The sequence below is a fragment of the Malaclemys terrapin genome, chromosome 12 (genome assembly GCF_027887155.1).
Source record: "Malaclemys terrapin pileata isolate rMalTer1 chromosome 12, rMalTer1.hap1, whole genome shotgun sequence".
NCBI lineage: Eukaryota > Metazoa > Chordata > Testudines > Emydidae > Malaclemys > Malaclemys terrapin.
Window position 1 is genome coordinate 35,749,895 of NC_071516.1, and position 23,549 is coordinate 35,773,443.

The 23,549-nt window shown below is 44.4% G+C and overlaps 1 protein-coding gene and 1 pseudogene across 1 annotated transcript; both read left to right on the forward strand.

The window, feature by feature from the left end:
* Positions 1-4,475: 4,475 nt before the first annotated feature.
* LOC128846798 (olfactory receptor 6M1-like) lies at positions 4,476-8,532 on the forward strand (annotated as a pseudogene).
* Positions 8,533-19,697: 11,165 nt separating this feature from the next.
* LOC128846799 (olfactory receptor 10A7-like) lies at positions 19,698-20,681 on the forward strand. The gene has a single exon (XM_054046036.1). It carries the CDS (start codon positions 19,698-19,700, stop codon positions 20,679-20,681), a length of 984 nt encoding a protein of 327 aa, XP_053902011.1.
* Positions 20,682-23,549: the final 2,868 nt, after the last annotated feature.

The window sequence follows — 23,549 nt, forward strand, 5'->3', positions numbered from 1 at the left end:
TATCACATTGAACCAAAATATTTTGACATTATAAAAAAAGGCTCTACATTATCAAACAAAAAATCTCCTGATTTGAAACTCTTTTTGAATTTTTGGTCTGTGGGAAATGCGGTGGACCTAATATACCTGGATTTCAGTAAAGTGTTTGATACTGTACCCCATGAGGAATTATTGGTTAAACTGAAAAACATGGGGATCGATATGAAAATCCAGAAGTGGATAAGGAATTGGTTACTGGGGAGAATGCAGCGGGTTGTATTAAAGGGTGAACTGTCAGGTTGGAGGGAGGTTACTAGTGGAGTGCCTCAAGGTTTGGTTTTGGGACCCATTTTATTTAATCTATTTATAACTGACCTCGGAACCGATTGCAGGAGTGGGCTGATAAAATTTGCGGATGATACGAAGGTGGGAGGCGTTGTAAATTCGGAGGAGGACAGGGATATCCTATAGGGAGACTTGAATGAGCTTGTGAATTGGAGTATCAGAAATAAGATGAAATTTAATAGTGAAAAGTGTAAGGTGATGCATTTGGGGATGACTAATAACAATTTTAGTTACAAGATGGGGACGCATTGGTTAGAAGTTACGGAAGAGGAGAAGGACCTAGGGGTTCTTGTAGACCGCAGGATGACTATGAGTCGACAATGTGACGTGGCGGTGAAAAAAGCCAATGCTGTCTTGGGATGCATTAGGCGAGGTATATCTAGTAGGGATAAGGAGGTCCTGCTTCCGTTGTACAAGGCACTGGTGAGACCTCATTTGTAGTACTGTGTGCAGTTCTGGTCTCCCATGTTTAAAAAAGATGAACTCAAACTGGAACAGGTGCAGAGAAGGGCCACTAGGATGATCAGAGGAATGGAAAAGCTGTCGTACGAAAGGAGACTAGAGGAGCTTGGGTTGTTTAGTCTGACAAAGCGAAGGCTGAGAGGGGATATGATTGCTATCTTTAAATATATTAGAGGGATTAATACAAGGGAGGGAGAAGAATTATTCCAGCTTAGTACTAACGTGGATACCAGAACGAATGGATACAAACTGGCCATGGGGAAGTTCAGACTTGAAATTAGACGAAGGTTTCTGACCGTCAGAGGGGTGAAATATTGGAACGGCCTACCGAGGGAAACGGTGGGGGCGACGGACCTGTCTGGTTTTAAGATAAAGTTAGATAAGTTTATGGAGGGAATGGTTTAATGGTAAAACATAGTAGTCAAGGAAAGCCAAGCAATGGTGGGTAAATAGTATAATGGCTAACGGGGTCGGGCTGGAGACTCTTGCCTATATGCTCGGGGTCTTACTGATCGCCACATTTGGGGTCGGGAAGGAATTTTCCTCCAGAGCAGATTGGCTGAGCCTCTGGAGGTTTTTCGCCTTCCTCCGCAGCATGGGGCAGGGATCTCTAGCAGAAGGGTCTCTGCCGATTGAAGTCACTAAAAACAGGATTGGGGACTTCAACAGCAGAGTCCAGGGAAGGGGTAGGGACGGTTTTATGGCCTGCACCATGCAGGGGGTCAGACCAGATGATCATAATGGTCCCTTCTGACCTTAAAGTCTATGAGTCTATGAGTCTATAAATGTTGCCATGTTGGTTAACAAATATTGCAATGCTGAATTTCCCATAGAAGGGAAATTCCATTTTCCAACCAACTCTGCATATCAGTTTGAAAAAGGAAATTGGTCATTGTATATGGGATTTTCAATGGAGACTAAGGGCTAGAGACACAAACAGACTTACACATCTGACTGCCACTTTAGGCTCCTAAAATCCCAGAATCAGGGCTCACAGGGATTCACAAAATCCCTGCTCAGCTACTGCCAAACCCTGCTTGGCACCTACGTTTTTGCAGTACAGTCCCTAGGTGCCTATGTTTCTGTTTCCATGCACATTCAGCGTGGCCCCACACCCACCATCTAGGCGCCTGGTGGCCTATCTCCTGCCAAAGCCCAGGGCAACGCACAAACCAGGAGACAGTAAATATTCCTCTGACTATCTCGCCAGCAGGACCCCTTCTGGTCCACATGCTCAGAGCTCACCTATCAGCTTGTGCCCCTATCGGTTAGCTTAACTTAAGAACATAAGAATAGCCATACTGGGTCAGACCAAAGGTCCATCTAGCCCAGCATACTGTCTTCCAACAGTGGCCAATGCCAGGTGCCCCAGAGGGAATTAACAGAACAGGTAATCATCAAGTGATCTATCCCCGTCACCTGCTTACACAAAATAGTGGGAGTGGGGAGGGGAAGCTCCCTCATAACTTTCAGTCCTGTGAATCAGGTACTCACCTGGGGTGCAGCAGACCCCCAGTTTAAGACCCCACCTCCAGCTGAGGAATTTTAACAGGTTACCTCTCAGCTGAGTTGCCTCACCCCTGGGCTAGGGGCCATCCTGATGTGGGGCTCCCTCAAGCTCTCCTGGTGAGGCTATTCCACAGGTTACCATAGGAACTTCTATACCTCAGTGCTAATGGGATGATAACCTATGAAAAGCAGGGCACCCTAAAGTTTATGGGATGTGGAGGTGCAAATAAGGACAAGGAAGTTGACACCGATAAGCATAGGTATGAGCCTTAGTTGTTGCAAATGTGACTCAGGATATAATGTCTTGTCCAGCCTGTGTGCTGTGGGTTGGGAGGAAGAAATGCATGGGGAGATTCCAGGATGCCAGCTGTGTGATGAAGATGAGAATAATGACTGATTCTCCAGTGTCACCCCAGCAGGAGATGTGAGTGAGGCTGTATATGGGGCTAAGCATTTTATCTGCTATTGTATTTTAGTATCTATGGGGTAGATCTGCATTTGTTAATAAAGGAACTTTCCATAAACTGGAATTGTTTCTCGTATGCTCTTAGGGTCTTCAAATGCTCATAGCCCTTAGGAGACCAAATCTTTAACCAGGGCAGTCTAAGAGATGAATCAAAGAGAGGAGTATGACTGCTCAGAGCTCCGGTATGAAACTACAGAAAAACCTGAGAGTCTCTGGATAAAGTTGAGAAGTGGGAGCAACAAGGGTGATGTTGTGGTTGGAGTCTGCTATAGACCACCAGACCAGGGGGATGAGGTGGATGAGGCTTTCTTCTGGCAACTAGCAGAAGTTGCTAGATCGCAGGCCCTGGTTCTCATGGGAGACTTTAATCACCCTGATATCTGCTGGGAGAGCAATACAGCAGTGCACAGGCAATCCAGGAAATTTTTGGAAACTGTAGGGGACAATTTTCTGGTGCAAGTGCTGGAGGAACCAACTAGGGGCAAAGCTTTTCTTGACCTGCTGCTCACAAACAGGGAAGAACTAGTAGGGGAAGCAAAAGTGGATGGGAACCTGGGAGGCAGTGACCATGAGATGGTCGAGTTCAGGATCCTGACACAGGGAAGAAAGGAGAGCAGCAGAATACGGACCCCGGACTTCAGAAAAGCAGACTTTGACTCCCTCAGGGAACAGATGGGCAGGATCCCCTGGGAGAATAACATGAAGGGCAAAGGGGTCCAGGAGAGCTGGCTGTATTTTAAAGAATCCTTATTGAGGTTGCAGGAACAAACCATCCCAATGTGTAGAAAGAATAGTAAATATGGCAGGCGACCAGCTTGGCTAAACAGTGAAATCCTTGCTGATCTTAAACGCAAAAAAGAAGCATACAAGAAGTGGAAGATTGGACAAATGACCAGGGAGGAGTATAAAAATATTGCTCAGGCATGCAGAAGTGAAATCAGGAAGGCCAAATCACACTTGGAGTTGCAGTTAGCAAGAGATGTTAAGAGTAACAAGAAGGGTTTCTTCAGGTATGTTAGCAACAAGAAGAAAATCAAGGAAAGTGTGGGCCCCTTACTGAATAAGGGAGGCAACCTAGTGACCGAGGATGTGGAAAAAGCTAATGTACTCAATGATTTTTTTGCCTCTGTCTTCACACACAAGGTCAGCTCCCAGATTGCTGCACTGGGCAGTACAGCATGGGGAGAAGGTGACCAACCCTCTGTGGAGAAAGAAGTGGTTCGAGACTATTTAGAAAAACTGGACGTGCACAAGTCCATGGGGCCGCATGCGCTGCATCCGAGGGTGCTAAAGGAGTTGGCGGGTGAGATTGCAGAGCCATTAGCCATTATTTTTGAAAACTCATGGCGATCGGGGGAGGTCCCAGATGACTGGAAAAAGGCTAATGTAGTGCCCATCTTTAAAAAAGGGAAGAAGGAGGATCCGGGGAACTACAGGCCAGTCAGCCTCACCTCAGTCCCTGGAAAAATCATGGAGCAGGTCCTCAAGGAATCAATTATGAAACATTTAGAGGAGAGGAGAGTGATCAGGAACAGTCAGCATGGATTCACGAAGGGGAAGTCGTGCCTGACTAACCTAATTGCCTTCTATGATGAGATAACTGGCTCTGTGGATGAGGGGAAAGCAGTGGATGTGTTATTCCTTGACTTTAGCAAAGCTTTTGATACGGTCTCCCACAGTATTCTTGCCGCCAAGTTAAAGAAGTATGGGCTGGATGAATGGACTGTAAGGTGGATAGAAAGCTGGCTAGATCGTCGGGCTCAACGGGTAGTGATCAATGGCTCCATGTCTAGTTGGCAGCTGGTTTCAAGCGGAGTGCCCCAAGGGTCGGTCCTGGGGCCGGTTTTGTTTAATATCTTTATTAATGATATGGAGGATGGTGTGGACTACACTCTCAGCAAGTTTGCAGATGACACTAAACTAGGAGGCATGGTAGATACACTAGAGGGTAGGGATCGGATACAGAGGGACTTAGACAAATTAGAGGATTGGGCCGAAAAAAACCTGATGAGGTTCAACAAGGACAAGTGCAGAGTCCTGCACTTAGGACGGAAGAATCCCATGCACTGCTACAGACTAGGGACCGAATGGCTAGGTAGCAGTTCTGCAGAAAAGGACCTAGGGGTCACAGTGGACGAGAAGCTGGATATGAGTCAACAGTGTGCTCTTGTTGCCAAGAAGGCTAACGGCATTTTGGGCTGTATAAGTAGGGGCATTGCCAGCAGATTGAGGAACGTGATCGTTCCCCTTTATTCGACATTGGTGAGGCCTCATCTGGAATACTGTGTCCAGTTTTGGTCCCCACACTACAAGAAGGATGTGGAAAAATTGGAAAGAGTCCAGCAGAGGGCAACAAAAATGATTAGGGGTCTGGAGCACATGACTTATGAGGAGAGGCTGAGGGAACTGGGATTGTTTAGTCTCCAGAAGAGAAGAATGAGGGGGGATTTGATAGCAGCCTTCAACTACCTGAAGGGGGGTTCCAAAGAGGATGGAGCTCAGCTGTTCTCAGTGGTGGCAGACGACAGAACAAGGAGCAATGGTCTCAAGTTGCAGTGGGGGAGGTCCAGGTTGGATATCAGGAAAAACTATTTCACTAGGAGGGTGGTGAAGCACTGGAACGCGTTACCTAGGGAGGTGGTGGAGTCTCCTTCCTTGGAGGTTTTTAAGGCCCGGCTTGACAAAGCCCTGGCTGGGATGATTTAGTTGGGAATTGGTCCTGCTTTGAGCAGGGGGTTGGACTAGATGACCTCTTGAGGTCCCTTCCAGCTCTGATATTCTATGATTCTAATCCATACACCCATCCATGAATAAGGCAACACACTCAATGTGGGGTTTTTTTCTGTGCATGTGTACACAGATTATATTGTGTTTGTATTAAAATATGCCATATTTCCTGCAGGTTATCATTGCTGTGATATTATTCTCTTCCACTGAAATGATTTAAAATAATAATCATGGATTAAACATGGAAAGAGAAGAGCCTAAAGTTAGGTTCATAAATTTGGGTTTTCAAAACTGCCTTAGGCTGATGTCCACCCCTTTATAACACTACAACTGTGTCCATAATATGTCCATATAAATACTGTGTGTAGATAATTGTAAGGAAATTTCAACTTTTTGTCCCAAGTTGGGATGGAATTTCTGAATTTCATTCATATCTATCTATCTATTCCTTTCTGAAGTGCCTTCACTAGGACCGTATCCCTAGAACATAAGGATCACTTTTCCTTATCAACCTGCTCATGCCAACAGAAATAAAATCAATGATCTTCCTGCAGCGTTTCTATCCCAGGAGGTGCCTTATTGACTGTGCCTCCCGAGACATGAAGTACACTTGAAATAGGCCCTTAAACTTTATGGTATGTCAGAACCAGAGTCCTGCTGCTGAGAGGAAGCAATCGGGAGGATTGTGAAAAGAACCCAGGAGATGAATAAATATTTTTGTTTTCTTATTTGAACTCATTTTGGTTAGAGTTACATCTTGTGACTCACTTGTTACCTTGCTATATAGCCCACATCTCTGGGTTGTCTGATCATTTATCTTGAGAACTTAGAGAATGCAGAGATGCTTTCATGTGCATGGTACGCATGTTAGATTTTACTTTAGCAGCTACTCTTTGGGATTAAGTGTCTGGAATGCAGAATTTATTTTTATTGTAAATTCCTGCCTGCCATCAGCTTCTGAACTTGCAAGGTGCTGGCCACTGCAACTCTGATTAGAACCGTCATGGTAATTCCTACGTTCTTAACGCCTAGTCAAATCGGTGATCCACTTCAATAGCCTTCCACTCACAGTGATCAGTGCCACACAGTTCAGAGGATGGTGCAGCAATAATATTTCCTGCCCAGAGGAGATGTTTCTCCCTGACCCCCTCAGCTTTGGATGGTTTGTGCCTTGAAACATGAGAGTTGACTTCCTTTATAATTTGCAATCCTAGCTAATGTACTTGTGGAGATTCTATGAACCTATTTCTATTAAGGCAGATTTTTTTTCAAAGTCACCTAGGGTGTTTGGATTTCTATTTTCCATTAATTTTAAAAAGGTCAATAATCAAGATTTATACAGAGAGAAAGTTAAAAATTTTGCTTTTGAAATTGTTTTGAAGGGCTTACGGAAGCATGTATAACATGTGCGTATGTTGCTGTACGCCTGATTCAGAGCAGAAGTTTGGCTATCTGTCTTCCACATCCAGACAAGTGCCTGAGGCTATGTCTACACTATGGAGCACACAGCGATACAGCTGTAAGTTCTCCCATTTAGCTACTCTATGGTGATGGGAGAGAACTCTCTCGCTGGCATAATTAAACCACCCTTAACAAGTAGCGGTAGCTATGTTGGTGGGAGAGCGTCTCTCACCAACATAGCACTGTCCACACCAGTGCTTTTGTCTGTGACACTTATGTTAGTCAAAGGTGTGTTTTTTTCATACCCCTGACCGACAAAAGTTTGACTGACAAAAGTGCTAGTGCAGACAAAGCCCTGGCCACCACGCTATAGAATCAAAGCCGCTGCCTTTCTCACACTGACTAGTTAATTATTTATACAGCGTGAAACAGCATCAGGAGAGGTACTTGAGAGACACACACTCCAATATAGTGGTCAGGGCACTCAGCTGGGATGTAAATGACCCACAGAAAGGACAGACATTCCATCCTGAATTGGAGAAAGTTTGATGAACTGACATTTTCTGACACAAGCTGTTTAGTTGAAAATCTCCTGACATGCTCTATTCATCTGTAGAAAGCATTGCAAAATTTTTCTGACCCTTTTGTTCTGCTTTCTCTGGTAGATGATAAAACACGCGCATGTAGATCCATGGAACAGTAGCTCAGTGAAAGTGTTCATTATCCTGGGTTTCCATGGCACCCGAAAGGTACAAGTCTCACTCTTCACCCTCTTCCTAGTCTCCTCTCCATCACAGGCAACATTGCTATAATCATCACCCTCAGGATGGACAGCCGCCTCCACACCCCCATGTACCTCTTCCTGGGGAATCTGTCTTTCCTGGACATGGGATATACCTCAACCACAGTCCCCAAGCTACTGTGCATCCTGCTCACAGAGGTGAAATTATTCCTTTTGTTGGCTGCTTGCTGCAATCTTACGTCTTCTTCTTCCTTGTCATGGCTGAGTGCTTCCTCCTTGCAGTGATGGCCTATGACAGATACTTGGCCATATGTTACCCGCTCAGGTACTCAACCATCATGAGCAAAAGAGTATGCATGTTGCTGATTATTGGTTCCTGGATCGGCGGGTGTCTGACACCATTGGCGGGTGTCTGGCTGCCTTTTTGGTGATCAGTTTACCATTTTGTGGCCCCAACGCGGTTAACCATTTCTTTTGTGACATCCCACCACTGCTAAAATTGGCCTGTGTGGACACATACAGAACATAGAAGGCCATATTCGTGCTTTTTGCCTTAGTGATTCTCAGCACGTTCCTGTCCACTCTGGTCTCATATATGTACATTGTCATCACCATATTGAGGATCCCTTCTGCTGAAGGCCAGCATAAAACTTTCTCTACGTCCACCTCCCACCTGACTGTGGTCTCTCTGAACTACGGGACTGTGATTTTCATGTATGTGAGCCCAACACCCCAATCCTCCTTTAACATGAACAAAATTGTAGCTGTTGTGTATAGCGTAATCACTCCAACATTGAACCCAATGATCTACAGTCTAAGGAATCAGGACATGAAAAGGGCATTGAGGAAAATATTCTTCAAAAGACAAGCTCACAGGAAAGAATTCAAGTTGCCCAAGTAATTCCGTTTGGTAGAGGTGAAGGACAGTTTTCCCCAGGGGAAGGAAGGGTGATTCTGCACTCAATTAAAACTAGACAGGACAATGTTTTGGAACAGTGGCTCCGCATGGAGACAGACAACTCCTCAAAAAGAATGTGTCAGCCCACATTTCAGATGTATGTAACACAGATCCCCTGAGTTGAGAATGATCCTGGGACCTTCCGGTATTAAAGCATGAGCATCCTCTACAGGAGCTAAAATAGCCAGTTTTATTAAGCAAAGCTAGAGCAGACTCTTCAACTTCTGTATGTGTCCCAGCCACAACAAAAGGGGGACAGAGCATCACACTGAGTGGGAGTGGGTTACATGCACAAGGACAATTTTGCCATCAACCCACAAGTCTCAATCTGCATCCATGCATTAGTGATCTGTGGAATACTTCCAGGTGGCGTAGAAAGGAAGCCTAAGCTAGTCAGAAATTGTCTGATGAAACACAGTGATATGCCTCAGGGTCAGGGAACCTAGTATTGTAGGGTGTGCGGCTCCAGGGCAGCTCTGCAATGTGGTCTGCTCCAGGCCAGGGGGCCCTCCTGGGGTCTAGAGTCTGCAGCTGCAAGGCATCCTTGCCATGTGGTCTGATCATGTGCCAGGAACCCCATTTGTTTTCCTCCCAATTCCAAGCAAACACAAATTTAGAAATAACTAAATGTCTTGAGAACCAGAAATTCCACGTTTCAGCCAGCTGTAATCTAGAGAGAAAAGAATAAATTTGTGGTTCAGTCAGTGGATGGGGATTCAGTAGCTCTAGAGTTTGTTCCTGTCTCTGCCACGGACTTCTTATGATCTTAGGAAAGTCACTTAGGGCCATATTTTTAAAGGTATTTAAGTACTGGGTGCGATTTTCAGACGTACCTAATATCCATTGAAATGGATGAGTTTTAGGCTCCTAGATTCTTTGGAAAATCCCACTGAGCACCTAAATACCTTTCCAAATCTGGCCGCTAATGTGGGTGTGCCTCAATTCCCAACCTGTAAAATGGGGATAAAAACAACTCCCAACCTCACCTGTTTTTTTGAGGATAAACTGATTCATACATATGAAATGCTGATGGGAACCATAAATAATCTCATTAATAAATATTGATAATGTTATTCAAGAAGATATTTCTCCTGTAATGCAGAATTAATTTCTAATATCTAAGAAATTCAACTTTTAGCTTCCTTTGAAAATCCCCTTCATGGCATGTAACTAGTGCTCTGTTTCAGTGTACAAGAAAAGTCCACTGACTTCTGAGAGTTTAACTCAGAGATGGATTTTGACTCATGTTGTTTTGTTACCCAACCATCACACATCAGCTTGCCCAAGCCAAACTAATTAAAGATAGCCCTGTGATGAAAAGGCACTATGTCTTGTGACAAAGTTCCTCTTCTATCTTGGTGGGTCCGGCGCTTATTGGCAGATTTTCTTGCCTCAGAGATTCACCATGTGGGTTGGGGAACAGCCCAGAGACCTTCCCCTCTGGAAGAACCCACAGTCCAGGTCAATTGGGAGGTTTGGGGGGAACCCGGGCCCGCCCTCTACTCCGGGTTCCAGCCCAGGGCCCTGTGGACTGCAGCTGTCTATAGTGCCTCCTGTAACAGCTGCATGACAGCTACAACTCCCTGGGCTATTTCCCCATGGCCTCCTCCAAACATCTTCCTTATTCTCACCACAGGACCTTCCTCCTGGTGTCTGATAACGCTTGTGCTCCTCAGTCCTCCAGCAGCACACCCTCTCACTCTCAGGACACTTGGAGCCAATTAAGAAGAAGCTGCTAGAATCAATTAAGGCAGGATAATCAGGGCACCTGGGTTTTAAAAGGAGCTCACTTCAGTTTGTGGTTTGAGTGTGAGGAGCTGGGAGCAAGAGGCGCAAGGAGCTAATTAGCCTGCCTGCCTTAACTGGTTCTAGCAGGTTCCTGATTACTCTAGTGCAACCCCTTCTCTGGTCACTCAGGGAACAGAAAACTACTCATCCAGTGACCAGTATATTTGCCCTCTACCAGACTCCTGTACCCCACTGGTCTGGGTCTGTCACAGTCTATATAACTTATGAATTCTGGTTGAAACTGTAAAAAGAAGAACAGGAGTACTTGTGGCACTTGTGAAACTGTGAAGTTACAGTATGAAAACTTCTTAGGGTGGCCAGGTGCCTGGTTTTCGACTGGACTTTAAGGGGACCTGATAGTGTCCAGTCAGATCTACTGACCAGACACCCAAAGTCTGGTTACTGCAGGCAGGGGAGGCAGGGAGGTGCCTGGTCATCACCCATTCCAACCCTTACTCAGCCTGAGCCACCTCCTACCTGCACTGGGTGGCTGAAGCTCCCAGACCCGGCTCCACAGGCGAATCCCTCCCAACCTGGGGAGCGTGGTGGTGGGGGGAAGGGGAAGAGCAGTGAGCAATCGGGAAAGGATGGAAAAGGAGCGAACGGGGGATGGGACCTTGGGGAAGGGGTGGGGCAAGGACAGTGCCTGTGGGGAAGTGGCAATGCTTCGGGGGGTGGAGGAGGTTCAAGCATTCCTGCTGGAGCATCTGGTTTTTAAATATTACAAAGTTGACAACCCTAATGCTATATTATGAATGCCTAGCCTATATGTATGTGGACCCACCATTAATGACAGGGTCTGTAGCACAAACACGCCACACAGATGCTGTCATAACTATAAAGGGAAGGGTAACAGCTCTCCTGTGTACAGTATTATAAAATCCCTCCTGGCCAGAGACTCCAAAATCCTTTTACCTGTAAAGGGTTAAGAAGCTCGGGTAACATGGCTGACACCTGACCCAAAGGACCAATAAGGGGACAAGATACTTTCAAATCTTGAGGGGGGGAAGGCTTTTGTTTGTGCTCTTTTTTTGAGGGGTTGTTCACTCTTGGGACTGAGAGGGACCAGACATCAATCCAGGTTCTCCCAATTTTTCTGAACAAGTCTCTCATATTTCAAACTTGTAAGTAAAAAGCCAGGCAAGGCGTCTTAGTTTTACTTTGTTTTCTCAACTTGTAAATGTACCTTTTACTAGAGTGTTTATCTTTGTTTGCTATACTTTGAACCTGGTCTAGAGGGGGGTCCTCTGAGCTCTTTAAGTTTGATTACCCTGTAAAGTTATTTTCCATCCTGACTTTACAGAGATGATTTTAACCTTTTCCTTTAATGAAAAGCCTTCTTTTTAAGAACCTGATTGATTTTTCCTTGTTTTTAGATCCAAGGATGTTGGATCTGTATTCACCAGGAGTTGGTGAAAGGAAGGAGGGGGGAAGGGTCAATTTCTCCTTGTTTTAAGATCCAAGGGGTTTGGATCTGTATTCACCAGGAGTTGGTGGAAGTAAGGAGGGGGGAAGGGTCAATTTCTCCTTGTTTTAAGATCCAAGGGGTTTGGATCTGTATTCACAAGGGAATTGGTGAAAGGTTTCTCAAAGCTTCCCAGGGAAGGGAATGGTGGCAGCGGACCAGATCTAAGCTGGTAGTTAAGCTTAGAAGTCCTCATGCAGGCCCCCACACTTGTACCCTAAAGTTCAAAGTGGGGATACAGCCTTGACATGGTGGCAGAGCAGTGGGATCATTTTAAACCCAAAAGCCAGTAAGATTTTTTTTTCCTTCTAGTTGCTTGGAAAGCAGAGCTGAAGGTAGATGCATATCTTATCTCTTCTTGCTGAAGACAGAAGTGTTAAGTTTTTTTAACAAGGGCCTTTGTTAAGAGAAGGGTTCAATCATTGAGCAAACTGGTAAAAGGAATTTACAAGCTGAATTGTTTTTTTTTTCTTTTTACATCCTCAGGAGTAGCTAGTTAGAAAGTCTCTGTTAACTCAGCAGCAGCCTGAGCTAAGTGCATCCTAGTTTCAGTCAACTGCAGAGGGGTGTGACCCAGCACAAAAAAACAGGAAAATGACTACAAAAGAAGAAAAAGCCAAAGAGGAGGCCCACAAGAGAGCTATGGAGCTGAGAGAAAGAGAAGAGAAGGCCAAAGAGGAGGCCCACAAGAGAGAGATGGAGCTAAAAGAAAGAGAAGAGAAAGCCAAAGAGGAGGCCCACAAGAGAAATATGGAGCTGGAGAAAGCCAAAGAGGAGGCCCAAAAGAGAACTATGGAGCTGGAAAAAGCCAAAGAGGAGGCGAGAGAAAAAGAGATGGAGGAGAGAGAAAAAGAAAGGAAGCATGAACTGGAAGTAGCAAGGGCTAGGCAGGATGCACCAGCCCATCCTAGCAACTCCTCTCCAGGTACCACTTCCCATCCCAGAAAATTCCCCACCTACAAGGCAGGCGATGATACTGAGGCCTTCTTAGAAAATTTTGAAAGGGCCTGCCTTGGATACAGCATCACTCCAAACCAGTACATGGTAGAGCTGAGGCCGCAGCTCAGTGGACCCTTAGCTGAGGTGGCAGCTGAAATGCCTAACACATGAACAGTTATGAACTTTTTAAAAACAAGGCCAGACTAAGAATGGGGCTAACACCCGAGCATGCCCGTCGGTGGTTCAGAGCCCTAAGGTGGAAACCAGACGTGGCATTTACCCGGCATGTCACATTGACAAAAATTGTGATGCCTGGATATCAGGAACAAATGTTAAATCTCTGGAAGATCTGGTTTCCCTAGTAAAAATGGAGTAGTTTTTAGAGGGTGTTCCTGAGGAAATAGAAAGGTACATTCTAGATAGGAAGCCCAAAACTGTAACCGAGGCGGGGGAGATTGGAGCCAAATGGGTGGAGGTGACAGAAAAGAAAAAAACTAGTAGCAGTTGGAGCGAATACCAGAAGGGGCAAGCTGAAACAAACCTTACCACCGGGGACAACCCAGGGCCCCACCCACATCTCAAGGGAAACCCCAGACACCTTCTCACCCCACCACACCAGTCTCCACCAACCAACATCGCCCCGGTGATACCTTAGCAGGGCGATGTTTTAAATGTAATGAACTGGGACATATAAAGGCTCACTGCCCAAAGAACCCCAACCGATTACAGTTCATTACACCACAATCACACCAAAGATCCCCAGACCCAGATGCCTCTCTCATACCCTCGGAGCAAAGGGAAACCTTGAGAGTGGGCGGAAAAAAGGTTATTGCTTGGAGGGACACTGGGGCACAAGTGTCAACTATCCACCAATCCCTGGTGGACCCCAAACTCATCAACCCGGAGGATCCAGTGACAATTCAACCCTTTGTGTCACAGTTGGTAACCTTGCCTACAGCCAAGTTGCATGTCCAGTACAAGGGCTGGTCAGGAATGTGGAGTTTTGCAGTCTATGACAATTATCCCATTCCCATGCTGCTGGGGGAAGACTTGGCCAACCATGTGAAGCTAGCCAAGAGGGTGGGAATAGTCACCCGCAGCCAGGCTAAGCAAGCTTTCACCCCCATCCCTGTTCTTGAGCCATCCACCAGGGCCCCGTCTGTGTTACCAGAGACGCAGACAAAGGTGGTGGAACTGGATCCCCTGCCAATGACTGCAACAGCCGTAGTGGATCCAATCCCAGAGACCCAGCCAAAGCCAGTCCCAGAACTGGAACTGGCAACGCAGCCAGCACTAGAACCATTGCCAGCACTGAGTCCAGCGCTTGCAAACCCATCTACAACTCCGACGCCAGAGGGCATCAGCGAGCCTGACCTGATGGAAGCAGCAGATAACCCTACCCAAGAGGCTCAGCCAGAGCCTGAAATACCACATAGTGCACCAGCGGACAGCGGTTCACAGTCAATGGAAACAGCCCCAGCACCTGCATCGCTTCCAGAGGGGCCAATCCCCAGTCCACAGTGCAAGGAGGAACTGATGTCTCCAGCATCAAGGGAACAGTTCCAGGCCGAGCAGGAAGCAGATGACAGCCTTCAGAAAGCTTGGGTAGTGGCATGGAGCACCCCACCGCCTCTGAGCTCTTCTAACTGATCCCGGTTTGTTGTAGAACAAGGACTTTTGAGGATGCCAGTCTTCCTGGTGCCCACCAGAAAGAGTCTCCTTGTATAAAGACAGTTGGTAGTTCCCACTAAGTATCGGGTAAAGCTCTTGAGCTTAGCCCATGATCATCCCAGTGGCCATTCTGGGGTGAACAGAACCAAAGACCGGTTGGGGAAGTCCTTCCACTGGGAGGGAATGGGCAAGGACGTTGCTAATTATGTCCGGTCTTGTGAGGTGTGCCAACGAGTGGGAAAGCCCCAATACCAGGTTAAAGCCCCTCTCCAGCCACTACCCATAATTGAGGTCTCATTTCAGCGAGTAGCTGTGGATATTCTGGGTCCTTTCCCAAAGAAGACACCCAGAGGAAAGCAGTACGTACTGACTTTCATGGATTTTGCTACCCGATGGCCGGAAGCTGTACCCTTAAGCAACACCAGGGCTAAAAGTGTGTGCCAGGCATTAGCAGACATTTTTGCTTTATTAAATAACCACTTGGTGACATTTTTGCCAGGGTAGGGTGGCCCTCCGACATCCTTACAGATTCGGGAACTAATTTCCTGGCAGGGACCATGAAAAACCTGTGGGAAGCTCATGGGGTGAATCACTTGGTTGCCACCACTCATCACCATCAAACCAATGGTCTGGTGTAGAGGTTTAATGGAACTTTGGGGGCCATGATACATAAATTCGTAAATGAACACTCCAATGATTGGGACCTAGTGTTGCAGCAGTTGCTTTTTGCCTACAGGGCTGTACCACATCCCAGTTTAGGGTTTTCACCATTTGAACTTGTGTATGGCCGCGAGGTTAAGGGGCCATTACAGTTGGTGAAGCAGCAATGGGAGGGGTTTACGCCTTCTCCAGGAACTAATATTATAGACTTTGTAAGCAACCTACAAAGCACCCTCCGACACTCTTTAGCCCTTGCTAAAGAAAACCTAAAGGATGCTCAGGAAGAACAAAAGGCCTGGTATGATAAACATTCCAGAGAACGGTCCTTCAAAGTAGGAGACCAAGTCATGGTCTTAAAGGCGCTCCAGGCCCACAAAATGGAAGCGTCGTGGGAAGGACCATTCACGGTCCAGGAGCGCCTAGGAGCTGTTAACTATCTCATAGCCTCCCCCACCTCCAACATAAAGCCTAAGGTATACCATGTTAATTCTCTTAAGCCCTTTTATTCCAGAGAATTAAACATTTGCCAGTTTACAGCCCAGGAAACAGATGACGCGGAGTGGCCTGAAGGTGTCTACTACGAAGGAAAAAGGAATGGTGGCGTGGAAGAGGTGAACCTCTCCACGACCCTTGTACGTCTGCAGTGACTGCAGATCAAGGAGCTGTGCACAAGCTTTGCACTCTCCCGGGAAAGTTTCCCAGAGTCAACTGGTTAAAAATTGTTCTTGGACTGGAACATATTGTTCGTTTTTATATAATCAGTAGTATGTCTAAAGGTACATGTGTCTTATTAACTCTGTTTTCTCCTAGAGCTCCAGGAAGAAATCACAGCCAGTGTGGAACCAGACGTCCAACACTATCTGTGATTTGTGGGGCGTGTCATAACTATAAAGGGAAAGGTAACAGCTCTCCTGTGTAATAATATTATAGACTTTGTACCCTAAAGTTCAAAGTGGAGATACAGCCTTGACAGATGCAAAGGTAAATACTTTAGTTAATGATGGTGTGACACTCTGCACTCCAAAGCACCCTATATTTATCACAGTGATGTAATTATTATGTTTTGTACAAAGTCTTCCTTGTGAGGTATCATTCTAAAAGTCTTGATCTATTGAACATTAATATCCTGTTGGAATGTATGTGCTATCATTGTATATGAAGTTTTACTGTGTGTGTGTGTCACTGAAATATGTTGTGAGTTGGGAACACCCACAACTAGCCTTTCAGTTCCAACAGTGGGGAAGCTAAATAGTGTTAAAGGCCCCATCAAGGGGAATACACACTCACAAGGACTATCTCAGGATTTGTATACAAAGCCTCCCAGAGGGAGCATGTAAGCAATGGGTAATGGCCCCTGCCATGACTCAGTGAATCATGCAAGGGTATGTAACTAGACCACATGATACTGAACTCCATCTTGGTATCTGTGGTTTTCCACAGACTGTGTTGCAGGGGGACTTGGCATGAAACAAAGGAGTTTCCTCCACGTGGAAGAAGCTATAAAAGAGAGGCCTCACTCTCCTACAAAAAACACCTGGAAACACTGGAAGCACAAAGATTGAACTGTGGAAGGGGGTCCCAGGCAGGAGAGAAGAAAGCCATGCCTGAGTAAGGAAGCTAAAACCTGCTTGTACTATCTAAATGGGTGAGGCACAGCTTGACTCAAATCCGATCCAGTTTGTATAATACTGTATAATACTGAGATTGCAGTTTTGTTTATTTCTAGGTAATCTGCTTTGATCTGTTTGATATCACTTATAATCCTTTAAAATCCATCTTTCTGTAGTCAACAGCTTTTTTAAAAAAAAATCTCATGAAAGAATATTCAGTTTGCAATTAAAAAAAATGTCATAAAAAGTCAAACATTTATACTCTTCAGAAAATCCATTAAAAGTTTTGGTTTTAAATAAAAAAAATATATGTATGCAAACCTGATTTTTTTAACAGAAGTTTTTATTTAAATGTATTATTTTGGAAGAAAATCTATTTTCTGTAAACAAAACAAAACCCAAAAAGTTTAGATGAAAAAAATGGACCATCTTTACACAGATCCCATGTATAACACCAACAGACCCCGATCGTCGACTGGTGGGATCAAACCTGGGCCCTCTGGAGCTTAACTGCCCCACTCAGAGATGTGGATTTTTCAAACACCTGGGCAACCTAGTCATGCTGACATAATTTTTCTAGCATAGACAAGGTCTAGGGCTGAGTAGTATCATACGCCTTAAGTCAGATTGATTTCACTCTAATATAGCAGAGAGGAAAATCTGAGCTTTTTTTAATCAATTGAAAAGAAATCAGAGCCATAAAATAGTTGGCCAATGGAGCCAAAGTCTGCACTTGGTTACTCAGGAATAAATCCAGAGTAAATTCATGGATTCATAGACTTTCAGGTCAAAAGGGACCATTGTGATCATCTACTTCAACCTCCTGTACAGCACAGGCCAGTGAATTTCAATAGAGCTGATGAAAAATGTAATTTCCATCCTATAGGAAATTCCAATAGTTCAGCATTTGTTTTCATCCTGATTCAGGACAAAAATTTGATATGCCAAATAGTGTTTGCAGAATGACAAGATTCTGAAATGAAACATTTTGACATTGTGAACCAAAATAAAATGTTTTCTTTTTCTTTCTTTCTTGGAAAATTCTGCAGAAATAGATTTTTTCCCCTGGAGATTTTAGATTTTGGTGAAACCTTATTTTCAAATGGGAAAATATTTCTGTCAGTGATTTAGAGGCTGTGTGTTATGCCCCAGCTTTTAAATAGTCTCTCTTGAAGTCCCTCTACTTTTGACCAGTCCCAAGACTTTACTTTTTACTAGAGTGAGCTCTCATGACTCTGAGACTGGGTCAGCTAGCTTTACCACTCCCATTTCTCCCTGTGTGCTCTCAATAGCAAGTCCAACTTAGTTCAGACTCCTGGTTTGAGACTTTAGAGGGGCAGTGCACCTAGGAAGTATCTGCAGTGACACCAGACAGACTTTTCAAGTCTAGGTGGTATTTATTAGTCAAATGGAATACTGCACTTGAGAAACTGGTAAAGTAAAGTTTAAGTCAAGGTCCAGAGCAGCAGAATCCTTTGGCTAGCTTTCCAGACATTTCTTGAGTCCATTTTTAGCCTCTGTCTCGTTGTCTTTCTCTGTCTCTGAGAGTTCTTAATACAGCCAAATGACACCTGCAGTGTCTTTGTTGCCAGTTGCTGCTTCTGTTGTGTTCACAAGTTCAACCCCCCTTGGCTTAAGCATTAATGTCTGGCTATTGGGTCTTCTATTGTCTCTCCAGGAGACTCCAGGCATAGGTATCCATTCCATTCAGTACTTGTTAATGTAAACAGCCCCAATCCAGATGTCATACCTGACACTCAGCCATGCCTTATTCCCTTCTCTCCTAGGAGAAATTGACCCCTTCATTTCATGCACAGTGGATAGCAATACATGGGTGGGAAAACTCCATCACACATATTGTTCATTAAAAGTATTAGAAAAAAACCCGCATTCTCCACAGTGCCATTCCAAATGTTTCAACGAGCCCTAAATTTCACCCTGTACTGAGTCCACAAATTCTGGCTTAGCTAGAACATATATTTTAGAAAGGCGTCTAGTCTTGATTTAAAGATTTTGCGTGGGAGAATCCACCACATCCCTCAGTAATTTGTTCCAATGCTTAATTACCCTCACTGTTAAATATTTGAACCTTATTTCCCTTCTGAATTCAGTGAGGTCCAGGAAGTTATGCTAGTGTGAATCCTGAGACGTGGATCAAGATGGTTTACTTTAAAGGCATTATTCTGCATTTACACCTGGGTAATAAGAAGGAAATTGGGTCCAGTATCTAGGGAACACGGCAGAAGAATGCAGAATCCAGGAGATGTGCTCTTTTGCAGCCGTCGTGAATATTTTCCTGCATGTTACTCTATGTCGTGCTTTGTCCCCTTTACTTGTCTTTTCTCTTCTCATTTCCCTTTTAGATGTGGATGTTTGAACAGTAGATCCCTAAGAATCATTCAGACCCAAAATATGACCTTATCTTGAAACTCATAAAATGTCTTGTGGAAGGTATCTAGCAAATTGTGGGCACTGATGGAATACAACTGATAAATAATGAGCCTGACTCTGCTTTCACTTCAGCAAGTTCAAATCCCAACGTAGTGGCAGGATTTGATTTTTATTTTTTTATAATTTCAACAGATAATATCAAGGTTTATTTGTAATAATTTTTTTCAATTGAAATTTTTACAGTTGTGGGAAATTAGGGAGATAGGGATCAGACAATAATTATTTAATTACAGTTGATGTTGAGATTCAAACAATTTAAAGCATGATAACTGTTAAAACACAAATTATCAACATCACATGCCAAAATATATAAGGTAAATATCCTTCAGTCAAACTCTAATAAGTTCTCAAGCAACATTTTTCTTTGTCTGACTATCTGTAAATTTCAGTTATTATCAATGGAAATATGTTTTTGTTGATTTATGTGTGTCTGGTGAAATTAACATTTACCAATATTTACCAATGAATTTGAATCCTTCTAGGCCTTCATGTATGTGAGAGGAAAGCCAGGCACAAGAAATTCCATGTCAGTCAAAAATCAGACCTCTGTAATGGAGTTCATTCTGCTCGGGTTTTCTCATGTTCCTGACGTGCTGCAGGGCTGGCTTTTTGTAGGGGTGGGTGCTGCTTACATGGTGATCCTGCTGGGTAACAGCCTAATTATTTTCATCACGCTGGTGGATGCTGCCCTTCACACCCCCATGTATTTCTTCCTGAGAAACCTCTCCTTCCTGGAGATCTGCTATGCTTCGGTCACCATTCCAAGGATGCTGTTCAACCTACTGGTGGGGAGCAAAGCCATTTCCATTCTGGGCTGTGCTGCACAGGTGTATTTCTTCCATTCCTTCAGTATATCTGAGTGTTTCCTTCTTCTAGCCATGGCATATGACCGATGCATTGCCATTTGCTGCCCCCTGCGCTACACGCTTATTATGAGCAGAAGCCTTTGCCTGCAGATGGTAGCTGTGTCCTGGGCTGCAGGTTCCCTGGTGTCCTCAGGGCATGTCTCTTCTGTGTTTACTTTACCCTACTGCGGGCCAAATGAAATTGACCATTTCTTCTGCGATATCCCTCCTGTGCTGAAGCTGGCCTGTGCAGATACCTACAGGAGTGAGACTGAATTGTTCATCCTCATTGTTCTACTGGCCATAGTCCCCTCATTCCTGATCCTGGTATCCTACAGTCAGATCATCTCCACCATCCTGAAGATGCCCTCGACTGAAGGGAAGCACAAAGCCTTCTCCACCTGCTCCTCTCACCTTATCATGGTGACCCTCTTCCTCGGCACAGGGAGTGTTGTTTACCTGCAGCCCAAGTCCAGCTCTTATGTGGAAAGCAACAAGCTGCTCTCCCTGCTCTACACTGTTGTGACACCGATGTTGAACCCCATTGTCTATGGCTTGAGAAATGAGAAGCTGAAAGGAGCCCTAAGGAAATCATGCAGAAAAATCTACTTCTGGGCTGGAAGGCACCTCAGAAAGTCATCAGATCCAGCTCCCCTGCACTAAGGCAGGACCAAGTAAACCTTGACCATCCTTGACAGGTGTTTGTCCAACCTGTTCTCAAAAACCTCCACTGACAGGCATTCCATAACCTCCTTATCAAGCCTATTCCAGAGTTTAACTACCCTGAGTGTTAGGAAGCTTTTCCTAATATCAAACCTGAATTTCCTTTGCTGCAGATTAATCCCATCACTTCTCCTATCTTCTGTGGACATGGTGAACAATTGATCCATGTCTTCCTTATATCAGCCATTAACATATTTGTAAACTTTTATCAGGTTCCCCCTCAGTCTTCTTTTCTCATGATGAAACATGCCCAGTTTTTTTAACCTTTCCTCCTAGGTCACTTTTTCTAAACCTTTGATATTTTTGTTGCTCTCCTCTAGACTCCTTCCAATTTGGCCACATCTTTCTTAAAATGTAGCATCCACAATGGAACATACTACTCCACCGAGCCTCATGAGTGCCAAGCAGAGCTCTGATGTTATCTCTAGAAGTGTTTGGAATATTTTTCAACAAAATAGTTATTGACCTTACTGATTTGTTTCTCTTGGTTTGTCATGAAACATACCGTGCTGTTTTATATCAAACTTTAATAATAATATTGTCAACCTTACCAAAACCTTACCATATTTAAATTTGCATTAATAATAATAGCATTGTTAGTAAATTAAAATGTTTGAAAAATGTTTTGAATAAAAAGTTAATAGAAAAAACCTGGTTTTGTTTTGTTTTTAATTCCATTCAAAATAAATTAACATGGATTGTTAAAAGTATTGTTTTTTCATTCTGCATCCACCTCTAATTATTTTCACAATATTGCAAGGATCCTATTGGAGTGAAAGGGAAGAAAAACAGTTTGATGATCAAAGAGGTGGAGGCCCAATGGTTGAATGTCCCACTTGAGGTGCCAGAGAAAGTCCCTGATTTTCAGAGAGTGCTGAACACCCACACACTGAAAATCAAGCCTCTTTAAAGTGCCAGAATTTGGGCACTCAAAACTTAATGCGGCAAAAATTGCTTATAGCTTTTGAAAATTTAGCTCTGGAAAACTGAAGACGACTTTAGTTCTACCACTGACTTCCTGTTTGAGCCCAAGCAAGTCATTTGGGCAGACGGTTAAAGGCACCTAATAGGATTTCCCATTTACACTTGTGACAGACCCAGACAACTGGGGTACAGGAGTCTGGTAGAAGGCAGATATACTGGCCACTGGATGAATAGTTTTCTATTCCCTGAGTGACCAGAGCAGGGTGCTGCCCTAGAGCAATCAGGAGCCAATTAAGACAGACAAGCTAATTAAGACACCTGGAGCCAATTAAGAACTTACTAGAATCAATTATGACAGGCAGGCTAATCAGGACACCTTGTTTAAAAAGGATCTCCCATCAGTTAGTGAGGGGGCACAGAAGGAGGACAGACTGAGAAGGTGTGCTGCTGGAGGACTGAAGAGTACAAGCGTGATCAGGCTTCAGGAGGAAGATCCTGCAGTGAGGATAGAGAAGGTGCTGGGGGAAGGCCATGGGGAAGTAGCCCAGGGAGTTGTTGCTGTCACCCAGCTGATACAGGGGACATTGTAGACAGCTACCATCCACAGGACCTGGGCTGGAACCCGGTGTAGAGGGTGGGCCCGGGTTCCCCCCATTCCCCCAACCCCTGATCGGACACAGGAGGAGTTGACCTGGTCTGTGAGAAACACCAGAAGGAAAGGTCTAATTTGGAAAGGGATGTGGCCTGTCCCTGACTCACTAGGTGGGACACAGAGACTGCAAGGATTGTTCTCCCTTTCCCCCATGCTGGCCAGTGATGAGGTTAGCTGAGTGAATGGCAGGTTTGGGCCTCTATCAGAAGTGGCCAAACTGAGGGCTGCCGTGAACCTCTGAGGTGAGCAATTCTGCCAAAAAGTGCAGGACCCACCAAGGCAGAGGAGGAACTTTGTCACACACTGTTGCCAGCTGGAATACAGTTGAATACATTGAAATTACTCTGGATTTACAGCAGCGTAACTGAGAGGAGAATTTAACCCACTGAGATTCATAGGTAGAGGGAGGCTAAACGATTTCCATAAATATTATCGGTTCTGATTCTCTTCTCACTTACTTTGGCTTGGACCCATCAATTTCAATGTCTTTTTTTTTTTAAATTTACGTCATTGTTCAGATGCTCTGTTGTTTTTATGTATTTGGGGCTCATCCAGACCCCTCCAAAGTCAGTGGAAAGATTCTCATAGATGTCAACAGGCTTTGGATCAGGGCTTTGAGTCAATACAGGAACTAGGAATGTGCTGATTTTGTCTTCATGTTCAACCGACATTCTAGCAAACACTTTCTATTGGCACATTTAAATTAATACTACAGAATGTTTTCAGAAAGTAAGTAGTGTTCATGATAAGACTCTAGACTAGGATTTCCAGTAGGAGATGAGAGAGATAGGCACCCAATCTTATTGAAATTCATCATAAATTGAGCACCTCAGTTTCATATATAGATTTATAGATCGATACATAGATCAATAGATAGATAACTAAAGAGGGATCTGTTGATTCCTTTTACTAATGTGTCTAACAAAAACACTTCAGATTTTGAATTCTATCTAGGTATCATTAAAGTTCAAATCTAGGTTTCATGATACACTTTGCTAGTCAAAACCTTCCAAAGCTGGATAAAAAATATCAGTAAAAGAACCAGATACATTTTTTCCCAGTTTCCAATCTCCTCTAATTATCATCTGAAATTTGATCCAAAGGCAAAGGCCCCACTGACTTGAATGTCACCAAATCAGGCCTTGAAAGGGTAAATCTCAAATCACTGAAGATGAGAACTGGTAGCACTTGATAAGACTTCTTGTTTCTCTAGCTCAACTCATCTTCACTTA

Excerpts from the sequence above, each read along its gene's own strand:
- LOC128846799 (XM_054046036.1), top strand. The coding sequence starts at position 19,698 with ATGTCAGTCAAAAATCAGACCTCTGTAATGGAGTTCATTCTGCTCGGG.